A 19,193-nucleotide genomic window follows, 5' to 3' on the forward strand; every position below is an offset into this window, starting at 1 on the left:
GGCAGTATTGACTGCAGCGGCCAGCCGGGCTCCCCACTGTGCAGCTGGATGCAGCTTGGCCCTAGTTCCCCTTGTTCCAGCGGGGAATGTTCCACCACTGTACTATGGAACAAATGAAAGGGAGGACAAATAAATGCCAACAGAGGTGAGTGCATTCACCAATGAAAGGAAAGTGCTCCTTTCTGCTCTGTTCTATCAAAATACATGGGGACGTTAGCTCAAAAGCCTTGCAGTTCGATGCTAACACATGGTTCCAGCCCAAAACAATGGGAATTCCAAATTTTATTTTCCATTGAAATGTATGAAGAGATCATACTAGCTCATAAGGAATAAAAAGCCTGGTCTTTCTGACTTGTATTGGCCTTCTGTAGTCTTTCCCAGCCTTTCTGCCAGGGTTCCATTTAACTTGAGGTGCTGGATAGCGAACCTGTGACCTCAGTGCAAAACATCTGCTCGGCCATTGAGCAATCGCCCCTTCCTCTGGTGCTTGTGCATGTGGGTTCCATTGTACATGAACCCATTGAATAGGGGGATATCAATTTAAAGCATAAGGAGTCTATATAGTTGATTTGTCCCCCACCTTTCTAATAGATATGTGTTGCACAAAGTGGCTCGCATCAGTTAAAACCGCAAAATAAAAATATTACAACAATGGAAAAATCACAACATAACAGTCACAAATTAAGAATATGCGGATAGCAGCAAATTTGACAAAGGCAGGGACAGCAGATAAAACGCGCTTTCTCATGAAAACCAACTCAGCCTGACGAATTAAAGGTCTACTTGTGATCACTTTGCATAGCATAGAATATGGTCCCCCTCTCCGTTCCCCAACGTATTACTTTTCATTTTAAGTAAGTTTCCAGCCCTTCTTACTGGAGGCAGGGAGCTTAATAACACACAGGGAGGGAGCTTAATAACACACAGAAAATATTTGCTGCAAATGTTTCTGAGAAGCACATGTGATTTTGCCTTTTAGGGTCAAAGGAGTATTCCTGTTGTCTTACCATTCACTAGTATATTTCATCACCATTGGCGTCTTCTTTGTTCTTTAATGCTCCATATATTTTCTCTAATGCTTCCATCATCAGCATATAATTCCTGTTGAAATAATCAAATCAATAAAGTTTGGGACAGATCTTGCTATTCCGTTACAGTGGAACCTCGGTTTATGAACACCTCAGTTTACGAATTTTCGGTTTACGAACGGCGCGGACCCATCTGGAATGGATTAATTCACTTTCCATTACTTTCAATGGGAAAGTTCGCTTCAGTTTATGAACGCTTCAGTTTATGAACAGACTTCCGGAACCAATTACACCCATGCTTCAGGTTAAGTACGCTTCAGTTTAAGTACTCCGCGGACCGTCTGGAACAGATTAATCCACTTTCCATTACTTTCAATAGGAAAGTTTGCTTCAGTTTATGAACAGACTTCCGGAACCAATTGTGTTCATAAACCGAGGTACCACTGTATTTATCTTTGCCAAAAATGCATCTAATTTCGTAACCTGGTTAGATGGGTGAGGAATATTTATTTATTGTATATCCTGCCTTTCTCCCAGCGCAGGACCCAAGGCAGCTCATCACATGAATAAAAAACAGATTCTGCTTTTTTTTTTTTAAAAAAAAAAAAGACCAGTAAATTGTTTTTAATTTATTTAAATGTATTTAATTGTTTTTAATAACTTACCATGTATAGTTGAGTGCATTTCACTTCTGCACTGAAATGCTTAAAAATTAAATATAGTACTGTATTAAATATTAAATGCTGTATAACTATATTAAAAATTAATATAGTACTGGTGTCTTTGTGGTTATGCTCATGATTATTTCTTTTTTTAAAAAAAAAAAATTTTTTTAGAGAGCCAAGCATTCTTGTTAATCTATTTCTTCTTCTCAGATTATGGCAGAAGAGGTCCAAAAATATGTGAAAATGAATCCTGTGTGTAGGAGAGGGACACATTCTTGATGATGGATTATTGACTGAAGCACGTTCTGGCTGAACAATCAACTATGCACCATCTCTTTGGACTCGTTTTGGGACAAAAGGATCTTTCCCGTGCAGGGGACCTCTTCTCCTTAGACGATTCTGAAATAGAAGGATGTCTGTCAGAAGCTCTGGAGCAAATAAAAACTATTAGTTCATCTCCAGTAAGTAATACATTTAATGCCCCCTCTTTGAGTGTGAGATGGAATGTATAATAATGGATCAGAAAACGTGAGCATCTCAAAAGAGCTGAAGAATGTGAGGGTACAATCACACACAGAGAGAGAGAGAGTGAATGCAGAATTTCATCCTCAGTTTACCATAGGTAAAATGGGACCGAGCTTTACACAATGATTGTGAGAATAAATTTCCAGTCATCCACTGCCTGAAATGGGAGAAAGGGGTGGAAAGGAGCAATATGGTTTTTAAAGTAGTGTGAGGCAATGTTTCTCAACCTTATTTGGGCCACGGCACACTTGTTCCGTGAAAAAAATCACGAGGCACACCACCATTAAAAAGGTTAAAAAATTTAACTCTGTGCCGCCCTATATTATAATTATGGCTGTAAGAAACACTTGCCAAATATTGCTTTCTGGCGGGTCAGTGGTGTGTATTGGCGGCCGCCAGGCTCGTTTGCACTGAGCTTTGGGAAAGAGGAGAAATATTGCTTTCCGGCGGGTTAGTGTTGTTTATTGGCGGCCGCCAGGCACGTGACAATGCAAATCGCCCTTCTCGTCGCCGCACATCGCAGCACACCAGCCAGCGTCTCGCGGCACACTAGTGTGCCACGGAACAGCGGTTGAGAAACGCTGGTGTGAGGGTTTCAAAACGGGCCAGCCTCAATTATGTCCACCTGAAAAGAAGTCATTTTTTAGCAAGGTGGGGGAAAATAAGTATCCCCCCCCCATTTCGCACATGCTCCTTTACATTGCACCAACTCTTAGTTCTTAACATTTGAAAACCATTTCATAAAAAGATTTTCCTTAAAAAACCAAAAGTCTAAAAGTTAACTCCCACCAGAGGGCATCAGTGATACATATTTTTCGTATAGCACACACGTTTTCATAGGATTTCCAAATTCAGATAATTCAGTTAAGATGTCACATGAGTGAAGCCTTAGAAAATTACACATATCATTATTCTCCAACATTCCCCCAAAGAGGAATCATGGAGATGGGCAGAAAGGAATGAATAAAAGGAGTAGGATAGAGAACCTTTTCCCTTTGAAGGATGGAATAAGAATTTGAGGCTTTTCTGCTTAGGGCAGGGGTGCCCAAACTTTTTTCAAAGAGGGCCAGATTTGATGAAGCTGAGCTTTTAAAAGGATTTTACCCCAGGGCATATACTGCCACAGGGGCCGGATTTCAATATGCCTGGCTTGGGGGGGGGAGATTGGGGAGGAACCAGTGACAGGGGCTGGTAATAAGTGCAGGTCAACACCAGCACATGAGGTCATCCCTTCAAAATGATTTGCAGTAGGATTGGAGGAAAATACTACCATCCACAGTGTGTCACCAACTTATAGGACTCGTCCACACTTCTATGCGAACAAAGGTCCGTGTAGTTAAAGCTATGGCTTTCCCAGTAGTGATATATGGAAGTGAGAGCTGGACCATAAAGAAGGCTGATCGCCGAAGAATTGATGCTTTTGAATTATGGTGCTGGAGGAGACTCTTGAGAAGTCCCATGAACTGCAAGAAGATCAAACCTATCCATTCTGAAGGAAATCAGCCCTGAGTGCTCACTGGAAGGACAGGTCCTGAAGCTGAGGCTCCAATACTTTGGCCACCTCATGAGAAGAGAAGACTCCCTGGAAAAGACCCTGATGTTGGGAAAGAGCACAAGGAGAAGGGGATGACAGAGGACGAGATGGTTGGAAACTGTGGGAGGCAGCGGAAGACAGGAGTGCCTGGCGTGCTCTGGTCCATGGGGTCAAAAAGAGTCGGACATGACTGAACGACTAAACAACAACAACACTTCTACATGTCCAATGCTGAGAAAGCAAGGGTCTGAGCAGTTTCCCATTTGTCCCATGCTTTTTAGGTTTGGGTCAGAGTGGTTTTGCTTTTGCCACACCACTTTCTCTCAGAAAACACGCTCTTTAGAGCCAGATCGGAGCAAATCTCAACCTGGAAAAAACCTGCTCATAGAGCAGTGACATAAATAAAATTGAAAGTTCTGTCTAAAGCTATAGATTGGTTTGGTGTATGGGAGAGATTTAACCCGCTTGGTTCATTCTGATGACTCTTGAGTTCCATACCTAAGCCTCACAAACTGTTTTGCCTCAACCAGGACTACCAAACGAATGACAATGACCAGGCTGTTGTGGAGATCTGCATCACTCGAATCACAACGGCCATCAGGGAAACAGAATCCATAGAGAAGCATGGGAAGGCCCTTGTTGCACTCTGGGAATCTTGCTTAGAGCACAATCTGAAACCTTCGGGGAAAGATGAAGATACACCACATGCAAAGATTGCTTCTGATATTATGAGCTGCATTTTGCAGGTGAGAGTGTTATACCAAAGCACATTGTCCTTGGCAATGATCAATGCTTTTTTCCACAAACAACCAGCTTTTGGTTGACTGGAGAACTGCCCTAGACTTGATTTGGAATCTCCCCGTAGTCACAGACTTTCTCAGGTAACTCTTCCTCTCTCACACAGCATCCCTCCCCGCAAAAGCTCACTTTTTGGGTTATCTCCAGGCATTCAGTGGTGAATGTGTCTTATCACATTGCCTTATCAGTGCATATGTATCCTGTATTTTGCTGTGAAATGTTTGATGCATTGTTTTTAAAACCAGCTTCACACCAGTTGAAGTCTTTCAGCCATTCCTAAGTAGGGTTGCCAGACTCAATAGAGGACAGGACTTCTATGCCTTTAATTGCCCTGCTCTCTTTTGAGTCTGGAAACCTTAAAGAGAAACCAGCAGACCCTTTGCTTGGAAATTAAACAAAGGGTCTGCTGGTTTCTCTTTAAGGTTTCCAGACTCAAAAGAGAGCAGGGCAATTAAAGGCACAGAATTCCTGTCCTCTATTGAGTCTGGCAACCCTATTCCTAAGACATCTCCAGCCAAAATGTGAACAACTTCACAAAGGGTAAAGACATCTCTGTGTGTCATTGCCTCCATGTGTATACCCAAATTGAAGTTTATCAGACACTAATTACTATGCTGATGTGAACAGCTTGGGTGGCGGGGTGGGGTGGGGAGTGAGCGCTGTGAAACACACCTGAAAAAGTTTGCTATGCTCTAAGTTGGTCACGTGAATTATACCCTTGTTTTCAGTCTTAATCCTGCCATTCCTGCCTGCAAACTTTCAACAGCACTAAAATGTTTTTTGCTATCTAACCCTGGCTTCCATTCAGCACTAACTCCAAAGATTTGTCTTGCTTTAAAAATCATATTAATCTATTTTGACTGTTGGTTGTTTTCATCCAAAAGGTTGAGAATATGATATTGGAGAGGGAGAGAAAGGGCTCCTAGACCTGGTCTCACATCAGTGTGGTGGCAAATTAAAACTCGCTGTGTGCCCAGTTCTGTCTGTTTCAGCTTCAGAATTGTAGGACAAGGTCCAAATAAACATTTTATGCAATGGAAGTTGAAAAAATTATCCTGGATCCAAGACAGGTGTTGATTTCCTGAAATATAACTCTTTAATAAACAGAACAAGCCCCCATTTTCTCTACTTCGCTTGTTTTTGTAACGCTGTCAAAACAAAGGACCTTGTTGCCTGGAGTATATTAATTGCCTTAAAATCAGTTGTACTTGTAATCAAGATGCAAACAAGGGGCATGTGATCAACAGACTCCCACTGAATTTGATGCTCCTTAGGCTGCAATCTCCTAAATTAGTTATTCCCATTACATTATTTTTATACAAAGAAGTACACCCGAGAGACACACAGAGAGAAATGCTATCAGTTGCCATTTCGGCCAGAAATTCCAGAGGTGGTACAAGTTGCCTGAGAAAGCCAAGCTATTGGGAAAGGGATTGCAAAGTGCAATTGCCTCTTTGTGTTGCTGCAAAGAAAACAAACCGTAGCTCATTGTAGAGCACATACATTGCCTGCAGAAGTTCCCAGGTATAATCCTAGCACAATAATGGGGAACCTTGGGCCTGGAGACTAAAGGTCCTCTCAGGATTCTCCCCAGGCCACATTCCTCACTTCTTCCCATCACCCTTGAGTGCTTTTGCGTGGCTGCAACATGCCCAATAATGCCTATTCTTTGCCTTGATGGAGGGCAGAGAGGGGTGAGTGAGTGTGTGCAGGAACTAGGCTTCGGCACAAAGGTTTTGTGGCTTCACCCACTTTTGCATCTGGCCCCTTGCACCACTGGCATGTGGCCCCTGGAACATTGGCTCGCCACCCCTACCCTTGCATCTAAAGTTAAAAGGATCAAATGGCCAGTGATTGGGGGGGGGGAACCCCACCTGAGATCTTGGAGAGCCACTGCTGGTCCGTGGACAATACTCGTCTAGCTGAGCAAATAGTATGACCTGGTATAATGCAGCTTTCCACATTGCTAGGATCCAGCTCTCAAGTTATGTGCATGGTCCGGATTGATGGTCCCACATCATCTGAAACATTGTAAGGGATCTCAGGGCACACCTTTTTGGGCCATAGTGGACAGTGGGGTAGGTGGTAGTGCTCACCTGGCCCTTGGTTGCTCACCTTGCTGCTGCATACTGATGCGAGGAGGAACAAGTCAGCAGCGAGGCTGGCCCAGTGCAAACCAATGGAGCCGGTCCAGCACTCCTGCTGGCCTGTTTGCACTGCACCAGCCTCACTGCCACCTTGACCCTCTCTGTTCTGCTATGCAGTAGTGACACTTGCAAGCAGAGGTTGGATGAGTGCCATCACCCCACCCCTTCACCTGCTGCTGTTCTCAGGTCAAAACATTGCAGCTCTGTCTTGAAAAGCCATTCCTTCAGTTTTTACATAGGTGGACCATTGTTGCTTTTCTGCAATAGTTTTCGGAGCTAATATTAAAAGGAGAGTCCAAGAGAAGCCCAAGCTGGTGCTAAAAGGACCATGTCTAGAGAAGCTACATGGTCTTAGTTGATGGACCCAAGCAGAGTCCGGTTCAATGATTTGTAATAAATGTTGCTTTTTTGGTGCCTCTGTTTTCCTCAGCAGAATTATAACCGTCCTCCCATCATGGCGTTGGCTGTCCCCATCGCAGTCAAGTTTCTGCAGAGGGGTAACAAAGAACTGTGCAGGAACATGTCGAGTTATCTTTCCCTTGCTGCAATTAGCAAAGCAGATCTGCTGGCCGAGCACACAGAAACCATTGTAAAAAGTGTCCTGCAAGGTAAGAAATATCAGAACTCCTCTATTCTGATTTGCCTATTTGGTCCTGTAAGGTTTTCTATACATGTGGTGCGGGTTTTTTAAATAGATAAATGAAATCTAAAGTTTAACAGTCAGGATGGTTTCAGATGGTTTCAGGATGGTTTCTCAAGAGTCTCCTCCAGCACCATAATTCAAAAGCATCAATTCTTCGAAGGCTGATCGCCGAAGAATTGATGCTTTTGAATTATGGTGCTGGAGGAGACTCTTGAGAGTCCCACGGACTGCAAGAAGATCAAACCTATCCATTCTGAAGGAAATCAGCCCCGAGTGCTCCCTGGAAGGACAGATCGTGAAGCTGAGGCTCCAATACTTTGGCCACCTCATGAGAAGAGAAGACTCCCTGGAAAAGACCCTGATGTTGGGAAAGATTGAGGGCACACGGAGAAGGGGACGACAGAGGATGAGATGGTTGGACAGTGTTCTCAAAGCTACAAACATTAGTTTGACCAAACTGCGGGAGGCAGTGCAAGACAGGAGTGCCTGGCGTGCTCTGGTCCATGGGGTCACGAAGAGTCGGACACAACTAAACGACTAAACAACAACATGGTTTCAGACACAGCAATCCGAATGCATGCCTTAGATTTCATGTTCATGCACTCATGTTCATGGGCCTCCATGTGATTATGGGGCCATGTTCTTGGCCCTACTGCCCCCAAAATGTGCAGATTCCTGGCTCGGCCCTTGATGCAGCTTGAGTTTGAACTTCAGGATTGGATGTGAGATTGGAGCAAAAACAATGTCTCACTTCCCTGTCAATGTGTGGGCCCCTTCAGGATGAGTAATGTAACGTAACATGATGGGTAATGTATTGTTTGTGTGCATGCATGGTGTAGCCAGGATCTTTGTAAGGGGGGGCAGGCCTTTTGTTGGCGGGGAAGAACCTCAGTTTGTTGTGTATTTTTATTGGATTTTATTGATTTGGGGAGGAGGCAGCTGCCTCCCTGTCCCACTGGCTATGCATCTAGATCAAGGGAAGTAATAGTACCACTGTATTCTGCTCTGGTCAGACCCCACCTGGAGTACTGTGTCCAGTTCTGGGCACCACAGTTCAAGAAGGATACTGACAAGCTGGAACGTGTCCAGAGGAGGGCAACCAAAATGGTCAAAGGCCTGGAAACGATGCCTTATGAGGAACGGCTTAGGGAGCTGGGTATGTTTAGCCTGGAGAAGAGAAGGTTAAGGGGTGATATGATAGCCATGTTCCAATATATAAAAGGATGTCATATAGAGGAGGGTGAAAGGTTGTTTTCTGCTGCTCCAGAGAAGCAGACACGGAGCAATGGATTCAAACTACAAGAAAGAAGATTCCACCTAAACATTAGGAAGAACTTCCTGACAGTAAGAGCTGTTCGACAGTGGAATTTGCTGCCAAGGAGTGTGGTGGAGTCTCCTTCTTTGGAGGTCTTTAAGCAGAGGCTTGACAGGCATATGTCAGGAATGCTTTGATGGTGTTTCCTGCTTGGCAGGGGGTTGGACTGGATGCCCCTTGTGGTCTCTTCCAACTCTATGATTCTATGTGTGTGTGTGTGTGTGTGTGTGTGTGTGTGTGTGTGTGTGTGTGCAGCCTTCCACTACACAGTGTCTTCCAGATGTGTTGGACTACAACTTCTAAATCGCTGGGCATAGTGGACGACGGTCAGGGAAGGCTGCATTATGGAATCAGAGAGTTAAAGAGTTGGAAGGAACTCCAGATGTTATCTTTTCTGGCCCCTTCCATGCCTGCAAATCATCCCTTCTGCTCGAAACAGATAGTGACTTTCTACATAGCTCAGAATCTCACACCAGGGAGCTCCTGCAAGAGAATTCAAGCAGGCATTCCAGAGTTGCATTTTTTTGGGGGGGGGCATAATTCTGCTGAGTAGAATTACCACCTCTTTTTTAAAAAATGAACACAATCCTAACCCACTTACCATTGAATATGTCCTTATGAGTAGACACTGGTAGGATTGCAGTGGGTGAGAAGTGGGGTACTTCTCCATCCCACCAGTGCTTTTGGGGGGGCACTCAAGGGTATGCAGTACCAGCGCCTCCCCCCTGCCCCCAATGTTTAAAGGTTGGCACTTTCTGTGACAACTTCATGGTGAGTCCTGGCACCTTTCTTTCTATTAAAAAAAAAAGCACACTGCAGCTCACCGCACTAAACGTGTTGAGTCAACCCCAGGAAATCGTTCCACTATATACACCTGAAATTCACCACTCAAACAGTTTTGAAGTCAGAGTGAAACTAGTTTTGGGGAAACCGCATAAAAATGCAGCATTTTCAGAGGAAACCAGTGGATTGTGCATAATTGTGGATAACGTGGAGTGTACACGAGTTCAAAGAACAGAGGTGGCAATGTGCTGAAGCCAGAGTAAAAAAGAGTAAACCGCCGAGACCTCCGGGTATAGGGCGGTATATAAATTCTAATAATAATAATAATAATAATAATAATAATAATAACAACAACAACAATAATAATGGGTATTGTGTGCATACCCTGAGTGTGTGTAAAAACTATTTACTCCTATGTCTTTTACACACCCCTGAGTGTGTGCGTAAAAAATTTTTACTCATATGTCTACCACTTTCATGCCATTCCTTACTTCCTATGCGCCAATTTTTATTACGTGTGGCAATTTGTTACGTGTGGCAATTACTCTATCATTAACTTAAACGTAGTTAAGAGTTCTATGTAGTATTTAACTTATATCCCATTTATTTTCTTTATTTTTTTTTCTCTCTCTCTCTTCCCCCCCCCCATTTCCATCATTTGACCAGTAGGTGTTGCTCTGGACATCTAAGATGAAATTGCAAGGAATGTTTAGTTTCATAAAGATGCTGTAGGAACTAAGAAACAAGCAGGCTGCCTTCTGTTGTTATTATTATTTGTAAGAAAGCGGGAGAATTTGAAAAATATATGTGCATGAATGAGCAGACACCCTAATCCATAGACGGCCTATGTGCATGCAAAAATGTGCTTCTGTGCACATGTTCCTAACCTGTCTGCATTTTTGTGTATGCAAATGGATGCTAGGTGCAAGATTCCAGCTGTGGGGTATGTGTGGGGTCTGTGTGCTGTGGGGTGTGGAGAGCATGAGGTTGGAGAATAATAGAATCATAGAGTTGGAAGAGACCACAAGGGCTTCCAGTCCAACCCCCTGCCAAGCAGGAAACACCATCAAAGCATTCTTGACATATGCCTGTCAAGCCTCTGCTTAAAGACCTCCAAAGAAGGAGACTCCACCACACTCCTTGGCAGCAAATTCCACTACCGAACAGCTCTTACTGTCAGGAAGTTCTTCCTAATGTTTAGGTGGAATCTTCTTTCTTGTAGTTTGAATCCATTGCTCCGTATCCGCTTCTCTGGAGCAGCAGAAAACAACCTTTTGTACTAGAAGGCTGTTCTAGTTCCCATGAAGTAGCTTTTGCAGTTCTCATAGAGTACAGTAGGTTTTGCTGGAATGACCAAAGATCTAGTACAGGCCTTGATTTCATCTGGCTTAGTTTAGCTCAGTTTTATTTGGACAGCGGCCATTGAGTATTACTCACTTCTCAGGCCCCTGAATATGAACTCATTTGTGAGATTATTCTGTATGCAGAGAAGCAGGCAATGGTACCTTGGTTCTCAAACTTAATCCATTCCGGAAGTCCATTCCAAAAGCAAAGCGTTCCAAAAACAAGGCACGCTTTCCCACAGAAAGTAATGCAAAATGGATTAATCCGTTCCAGACTTTTAAAACAACCCCTAAAACAGCAGTTTAACATGAATTTTTACTATCTAACGAGACCATTGTTCCATAAAATGAAAGCAATAATCAGTGTACTGTACTATAAAATAAATAAGACAGTATTGTGGATGATAAAAATAAAAATTAATTTTTTCTTACCTGCACGGACGATAGTCATTGTTTGGATGGAGGGCTTTTATCCATTTCCACAGTCACACAATCAATCAATCAATCAATCAATCAATCAGTAGCTTAACTGGGTTCCACATAGTCACAACAACAAATTAACCAAAAAAGCCTCAAAAACAAAATAGCAAAATAAATAGGAAAAATAAAGCGCCAAACTTAATCCATTCCGGAAGTCCGTTTGACTTCTGAAATGTTTGAAAACCAAGGCACAGCTTCTGATAGGTGCAGGGCCCCTGGAAACAATAGCCGACAACCGCCTCAGACATTCGGCTTCCGAAACTTACTTTGGGATTTTCGGCGTTTGGGAACCAAGGCATTTGAGAACTGTACATAGACTGCATAGACAAGAAAGACAAGAGGAAAGAGACATGCCATTCCAAAGCTGGGCTTGCTTTGGCAATTCAGACCTCTTGAATAAAATTATAAGAAATACCAGTCTGATAAAGGATTTTTATTTACAGTACATTTTTATAAAAAATAATTTCAATAATGTTAGTACAAAATCAATTTACAATATAGTACAGCTGTATCCATTCCAAACAAGAAAATTACAATTATCTGAATGCTATGTTGGTTTCCAGTATAAATAATATCTTGGACACGGCACTAGCTTTATTAAGGTGTACATACCAGTTGCAACAAAAAAGAAAACAAAATAGCAAATGTTACTTCAATACTCTTATATGGTACATCTGTAAAATTCACATTACTAATATAAAATCTACAAACGGGGATATCCGGAAGACAGGATATTAGCTCTGCAGAAAAAGAGCTCCAGCCATTTATTTACTTATGGAAAGTTACTGAGCCAAAATCTGTCCTTGGATTATCATGAATGACACCTGTTTGCTATGAGTGAGAACAGCTTCTGCACAAAGGACTGTTATTCCAATATAATTATTGAATATGTTCGCAAACTACTTTTGATTATGTTTTAACTTTTGCTTGTTGAAACAACATTTCATCCATACCTCAGGTTAGAGCTGCATGCTTACAGTACTAACACTTCATGAGAGCACATAGTATGGCTGCCATATGGAAGCCATTTTAAATTGTTCCTCGCGGCAGCTGTTTCTGTGCCCCTGAGAATGAGGTTCCATGTGGTGAGAAGGCGTCCCACTGACTTGGTAACTACTTGTTCTAGCAGCAGATAATGTCTGCTATCTTCTAACTGTCTCTCAGTGCTACTCATCTACTTACCCTCCCTCTGGCAGCAATTTTTCTTCTTCTTAGTCTCAGAACAACAGAGGAGAGCAGGAAAATTAGAGTGATGTAGTTGTAGCTGCTACAGTCACTTGCAGGCTTTTTGCCATGCTGAGCCTTATCCAAGGGTTCCTGTGTGGACTAGGCTGAAGTGGCACCTCGTGAATTTAGCATCCCCCCCATCCCCAATCACTGCTTGTCTATTGAGATTTAAAGCAACTTCCCTTTGGAAGCTCTTTTGTAAGACCAGTTCTTTAAACATTCACCCTTCCTAGATTTTTCTGCATTTGATGTCTTGACGTGGACTTTTGAAGGGCATCTGTTCAGGGCCCAAAAACATACTGAGCTCCTCCATGAGGCAGAATCTCTGTAACCCCCCACCCAACTAAGTTGCCACGAATGTTACAAGCCTCTTCTCCAGCTTGTCTTGTTATCTCTTTGCCACTGAGGACTCTGTCCCAAATATTAAAACCAGTTATTTTCCCAGAGAAAGCTAAAGATTCATCGAGACTGCCTCCATCACAGCAGCGATTCTTTTCTTGGCCGATCTTCAAAATCCCACCATCTGGAACGATGTGGTCCTCAGCAGTTTCTGTGGCGGCAGCCACCACCTTTCCATTTACCCACAGTGAAATGCTTCCATTAACTGTGCTCCAGATGCCACAGAGGTGAATCCACCGTCCAGAAGAGACGACCTGTTGGGCAATGACCTTGTTGTTGTCATTGCTTACAGCAAGAACAGCTGAATCATTGCTCAGATACAGCTGAATTTCATGGGGATTTATCTTTGTTCCATAGGAGAATACAATAGTTTTGTCTAGAATCTCCGTCACTTTAACCCATGTGCAGACAGTAAAGGAGTAGAGCATCATTGCGGAAGTTGGGTGAACACTCACGTATATCTTTTTGGAGCGCATTGGGAATAAAAGGGCCATGTCACAACCTGCAAAAATAACGGAATGAAGTTATCATCAACCAGTTAAGTTACAACCAAAGTAATTACAGTGGGACCTCGGTTTAAGAACAGCCCTGTTTACGAACTGTATGGTTTACAAACTCCACAAAACCGGAAGTAGTGTCACGGTTTGCGAACTTTACCTCGGTCTAAGAACGGAAGCCGAATGGTGGAAGGGCACTGGCGGCAGGAGGCCTCATTAGGGAAAGCGTGCCTTGGTTTAAGAACGGTTTCAATTTAAGAACGGACTTCTGGAACGGATTAAGTTCATAAACCGAGGTACCACTGTATATGAGTGCCATTCCTTAGGTAACCAAAATGGCACCATCCATACATGTCAATATCTACGACCTTGAATGACCCAGAATGCAACCCCAATCCAAACAGGAGTTGCTTGTATGAAGTTCTGTTTGTTGGTAAAAAAAAAAAAAGGGACATATATTCCACCACTGAATTTGGGTTTTTTTAAAAATGGATTTCCACCAAAATTCCAGTTCGAAAGTTTTCGTTTTCCAAAACAAAGGTTCTTCTCAAAACCCGCAAGAGAAGGAAGCAAGATTTTAGGACAGACAGTGGAAGATGGAAAAGATTTATTGCAATTGTGGATTGTGTTCTTGACATTTTGATCTATTTTTAAACGAGTGTCCATAAAACCTTTATAGGATCAGCACATCATTAGATGTTTTGTTTAGGACACTTTTATTGTATGTGATTTCCTGTTTTGGATTACTTGTATTACACCAAATAAACAGTAGTATTACACAGAAAGAGTGTAATACCTCAAAAACCACATTGCACCTTGCAATGTTGAAAGTAGTCCTCAAGAACTGGATGTTATTTGATGGGATATAAGTGACCAAAGAACAAATTCAAAACGAAATGAGGGCTATTCTGGCCCCAACTATTATGGGACTCATGGTGGTCAATCATAGAAGTGCTCTAATAAATATGGGAGAAAAGATATCACAGGATTTTTTGTGGGGGACACACATATTATTGTCTAGGCTTTGTATGAGCAATGAATGTTTGTATGTCAAGCTCCTAGAGCTAAAATGCATCTCAAAATCTCAGCTGTAATAACCAGGCCAGTCACGTGCTTTTGGCTTTGAGTGTGTTAACAACCTTTTGACCACTGAGAAGTGGGGCATTAGGACATGATTCTGTGGGGACTCTTCTTTAAAGAGAGCAGAGCTGTGTGCAGAGACATGGCTTTTTAATTTGCAGGATTTCTGGCTTTATTATCAAGGGGTAACCAAAATTAAAACCAGCTTCATAAGACACCAGAAACAGTGTGATCAGAAAAACCCCTTAAGAGTCAACCTGGCAGGAATCCACAATACACAAGAAATCAAAACCAGTTGTTGAAAACTCTTTTAGAAAAGATTTCCAGAGGGATCTGTGGGGTATTTCAAAAATACACTCTTCTTGTTCTTAATCATATTACGACTTTCCTTCCTCCTCCTATCAAAACATATGGAACGAAATTCTGTCTGTAGTCAGTCTGTTGTGAATTAAGAGCAGGTCCTGTGAATTCAGCTGAGTTATTCTGGACTTCACACTGACTTCATCAGTTGGGAAAAAATGCAGAAAGGAATCCAGCCAAAGTTAAGAGTTTTTACGTCCCGTTAATTTCTATGGGCTTGAGGCCAGGACTGCACATTGCAGCTGACATGCGGCTGCTGTAGAAAACAGAAATCCCGAATCTTCCCCCTCCTTCTCCTTTCCCCTCTATAATGTCTAATAATGTGAAACATGTGTGACATCATTGCATTGTGAGTTCCCCCACCTCTCAAGCAGCAGCCAATGAAGTGGAGTGGGAGGAACCTTGCAAAGTGATGTTGCGTCATATATTTTGCGTTACCAAATGTTACAAAGGAGAAGGGAAGGGGAGATACAGGATCGCCCTTAAAAAAGCAGGCACGCCATCAGCCACGCCATTTAGTTGTGGCGTAACTTTCCCATTGAAGTCCACAAGCATGTGCTTACCTTTGGCTGGATCATACCTTTATGACTGTTACTCTTAAGTATAGTAAAAAATGAGTGGTTTCACTTTTATTTCACAGCTGCAAAGGTTTGCAAAAGAAATGTTAGTCTGACGCCTCCATCTTTAAGCAACTCAGAATGTTGATCAAGGGAAAAGGGAGCTGTTAATATCCATTTGTTAGCTCACCTGTTAAAATAATCAAAGGGCCGATAAGAATTTCTTAGAGGTCCTTAGGAATTGCTCTGTTCAAAGTAGAAACTGTTGCATGCAAAAATGCATTTTAACCACTATATTTTAATTTGGCCTTATATTTTGAAAATGAATGTGCACCAGTCTGTGCTACAGGGTACTTTCCCTGCACCCCCACCCCTCCACCAAAATGTGGTCTCTCTCTCTCTCTCTCTCTCTCTCTCTCTCTCTCTCTCTCTCTCTCTCTCTCTCTCTCCATCACTATATTTATATGCATCTTGTTCTTTAAAAAACAAACAAACACTTTTTCCTTATAGTTTGTTGTTTCTTGAATTTAAGAAGTTGACTGTAGTTCTTTGCAAACTTTCTCTTGAATGTGCAGGAGTCTTATTCTCATACTGCTGCTTTCTATCAATGAGTATAAAGGGAATATCTGTGCAGTGAGATTTTACCTATTTCGACTAATGAATGCACAACACATGGTATGGGTTTATTCAGCCATCTGTTTGCTTTTCGGTCCCACTGTAGTCAAATAAAACAAAAGAAACTTTTATGTTTCGGTTTCACAGGCAACTGATGCTTTGGAGGCCAGTGATTGGCACTGCCAACCAAAATCTACAGTTGGCATCATTTGCCTCACAGAGCTGCAGGCAACCTTGAACTGTGGTAAAGGCTGGTTCTGTGTGGCTAGTTCTGAATGCTGGAGCCATCCTTTCTTTTACTATTAACTTAGTATTATAAGTATCTTGATTTTCCCTTTAATGGAATATTTCCTCGATTACTTCAGGAATTGGTATTCATCTAGGTATTGCCTTAAAAATCCCCCTTGGGTTGTAAATTGGGGCAGAGAAGGCTAAGTTTGCAAACTATTTTATGTAAATGGCTATTCTATTCATCGTAACATGAGTCATGGCATGCATAATGGTGACTTCTGCCCAAGCACTTGAGTGGTGCTGGTATTTCAAAGAAAAGTTGCAGGGGGATTTTTGTGATGGATCGCTATGCAGTTGGGCTGCCCAGGGTGAAAGCTTTCCCGCCTTCCTGAGCCCCTGTGGAGAATCTGTTTATGCCCTGAAGCATGAGAATTGATGAATAGCCTGTTGACATAATCAGTGAGCTCACGGGGTCAAGGTTTGTTCATAAATAGCCTCTGAGGAATGCTGCAAAGGAGGCAGCAGGTAGGTTGATGGGAAGAGGAAGGAAAAGAAGGGACTGAAATGGAATGGAATAAGAGGGGTTTTCTTGTGGATTATTCTTGCAAACATGAGGGGAAGTCTGTAGCTGGGAGCCAGGAGTCAAGAAGACATTAAGGCCTTGGAAATGTGTAAGCTGTAAACCAGTACAGGAGTCTTTCTGTTGGTCAAATATAGGAAACGATGTTGCCTTTGGCACCATCCAGTACAGTATTATGCTAGCTATAGTCTCCTTGTTAGGCATCCTGTAAATGGGTTTTATGCCGTGTGTTCGTGTTCTTTGGCTGCCATATTGTACAATCTGGGCATCTGCTAAACACAGTCTGCTCCCACACAATATGCCTTCATCTCAGGCTTCACAATAATGCTTCCCCTTGTATAAACGAAGCATGGATTGGCGCTATTTAACAAGAGTTGCTTAAACACAGTTGTTTGGGGAACGGATGTGAAACTTATCAACTAACACCGCCAATAGAGTTTAACTTACCAAGTGGCAACAAGGGCTGTGTGGTCCTTTTTTGGGCTTCTTTCAGTTCAGCTTGGGTTTCCTGTAGTTCTTGCCACAGCGAATTCAGGATGGAACCACCCCCACTTGCCTTGTCGCTGGATCGGCCTCTCTGCAAAAAGCCCCTCTGCTGCGCATCCACCTCAGCTCCCCTCTGCCAAGTGTGCTCAGTGTGGCCGAGCCTGCTGGACATGTTTTGGCTCAGCTGCAGAATCTCCTTGAGGATCTTCCCTTCCGCAGATACATGAGGCACCCCGGGAAAGTCCTCAGTTTGCCTGCTGTTTTTTGCCAGCATCTGGCCCACTTGGCTCACGATTTGGGAAGCAGCTTTCTCTGTCGAGGTGGTGCACGTACCAGCCAACTTCTGCACTAACTGGAGCATTTCCCCTCTCAGTGCTTGCAGCTCCACCTTAAGGATTTCATCGAGGGAGTGGAGCAGCATATTCTCTTTCATCTGGGAGTTCTCAAGCATGATGAAGAGTTTGTCCCATTCTGTGTGTTCTCGCTGGCAATCGCACGAAATACCTAGAGTAGAATAAACACAGTGGCTGTTAAATCTATCTTTCTGTGCAGTGGGTTCTTTTTTTCCTTAAGCAAAGGTGTCTTTTAAATAAGTCTTTTGGAGCACACTGTTTTCAGTGTGCTTCAAAGCTTCCCACTGCTTTCTTTCCCCGGAAGACAAGGGTATGACTTGTTCAAATAGTGCTGGTGGGGTTACAGAGGCATCTGCCTTCTTTTACCTATAAAGGTCTTGTAATCACCATACCTATTTTTTGTTTGTTAGCTGGCTGCAGCTTTTACAACAGTGAAAACATAAGAAACATGAACTCTGAATGTTCCTTCCTTCGATGGCTACAGAAACAGCTAGCTTGCAAGACTTAGACGAAATAGGCAAAAGAACTACTTACTTTCTTCCGTTGCAGGAATTACACTTTCAACTTCATTGTCAAAATTGAAGAAAAAGAGGTCATCGTACTCATCCTGGTTCTGACTAGATGAGGGAGACCAGAGAGCAAAAAACAGGATCACAAAGGAAAGCATTTCTTTGAATTAGGATTTCCCCAGCTGTTTCCTTGAAAGTCTCAGCGTGTTCCTGAATGAAAAGGTCTCTAATAAGAAACCGAGCAGAGATGATTCTAAGAGAGGGAGTTGCAGAAAGCCCTTAAATAATACTCTGAGAGTGCCTGAACCTGAATGAATGAGTAATGCTAGTGCTAGTGCTGTAATCGGAGTGCTTCTGGTTATTATTAATTTTTTTTTTTGGATGGGAGTTGTGGGGAGGAGAAGGGGGTGGGTGGGAGGTTGCACAATCCTGAACCTTAAAAGTTTGAAATGTGGCTGGATTACCTACCAGTGTAAAGGGAGGAATCATGTAAAGGGGGAAACTCCTATTATGAATTGCAAAGCTCCTTGGAGACTAGTTTTTCTTTAAAAATATTCTGAAGGGATGAAAAGCCAAGAAAACAAATAAATTGTGAATTTGCTGAAATGAAGAGAGACTGGAATTTCAAGCTATGGTTTGAAAACATTGTAGAGTACATTCAAAGTTACAACCCTTAAAAAAAGATTTTGCATAACTTTGAAGTTTCCCAAATTGAAGTATATTGGGGTTTTTTTAATGCAGTGATTTAAATAATAATAATAATAATAATAATAATAATAATTATTATTATTATAAGTGATAAATTGGGTTGGACTAAGACCCCTTTTTCTGAATGAAATTGCAGCTGCTCACTTGTATAAAAGATAATAATAATAATAATAATAATAATAATAATAATAATAATAATACTGTAATAATAACTTAAACCCCACCTATCTGACTGGGTTGTTCCAGCCATGAACACCAGTTGAACATATTCTGCATCCCCCCTAAGACTGGCAATCAGCTGTCCATCACAGGATCATGAAATCATAGAAT

The 19,193-nt window shown here is 42.3% G+C and overlaps 2 protein-coding genes across 4 annotated transcripts in view; one reads left to right on the forward strand and one right to left on the reverse strand.

Annotated features, from left to right (window-relative positions):
• VEPH1 (ventricular zone expressed PH domain containing 1) overlaps nucleotides 1-19,193 on the forward strand; it is a 162,520-nt gene that overhangs the window by 10,380 nt on the left and 132,947 nt on the right. For 2 of the 3 annotated variants that reach the window (XM_060274450.1, XM_060274451.1), the window contains exons 2-4: nucleotides 1,904-2,154; nucleotides 4,283-4,498; nucleotides 7,128-7,305. In XM_060274450.1, the coding sequence (XP_060130433.1) occupies nucleotides 2,017-2,154; nucleotides 4,283-4,498; nucleotides 7,128-7,305 (532 nt within the window). In that variant the 5' untranslated portion in view covers nucleotides 1,904-2,016. The remainder of the gene's footprint in view (nucleotides 1-1,903; nucleotides 2,155-4,282; nucleotides 4,499-7,127; nucleotides 7,306-19,193) is intronic. The other variant, XM_035133536.2, reaches the window with a different exon arrangement.
• PTX3 (pentraxin 3) lies at nucleotides 11,680-18,493 on the reverse strand. The gene is made up of 3 exons (XM_035133541.2): nucleotides 18,181-18,493; nucleotides 17,255-17,797; nucleotides 11,680-13,389 (listed from the first exon to the last, which is right to left on the reverse strand). Exons 1-3 carry the CDS (start codon nucleotides 18,311-18,313, stop codon nucleotides 12,770-12,772), a joined length of 1,296 nt encoding a protein of 431 aa, XP_034989432.2. The 5' UTR covers nucleotides 18,314-18,493; the 3' UTR covers nucleotides 11,680-12,769.

This window comes from Zootoca vivipara, chromosome 5 (genome assembly GCF_963506605.1).
Source record: "Zootoca vivipara chromosome 5, rZooViv1.1, whole genome shotgun sequence".
NCBI classification, from domain to species: Eukaryota; Metazoa; Chordata; class Lepidosauria; order Squamata; family Lacertidae; genus Zootoca; species Zootoca vivipara.

Excerpts from the sequence above, each read along its gene's own strand:
- PTX3 (XM_035133541.2), bottom strand. The coding sequence starts at position 18,313 with ATGCTTTCCTTTGTGATCCTGTTTTTTGCTCTCTGGTCTCCCTCATCT. Across the intron at positions 17,798-18,180 it reads AATTCCTGCAACGGAAGAAA|GTATTTCGTGCGATTGCCAG; the intron begins GTAAGTAGTTCT and ends ATTCTACTCTAG. Across the intron at positions 13,390-17,254 it reads ACAGCCCTTGTTGCCACTTG|GTTGTGACATGGCCCTTTTA; the intron begins GTAAGTTAAACT and ends TTATTTTTGCAG.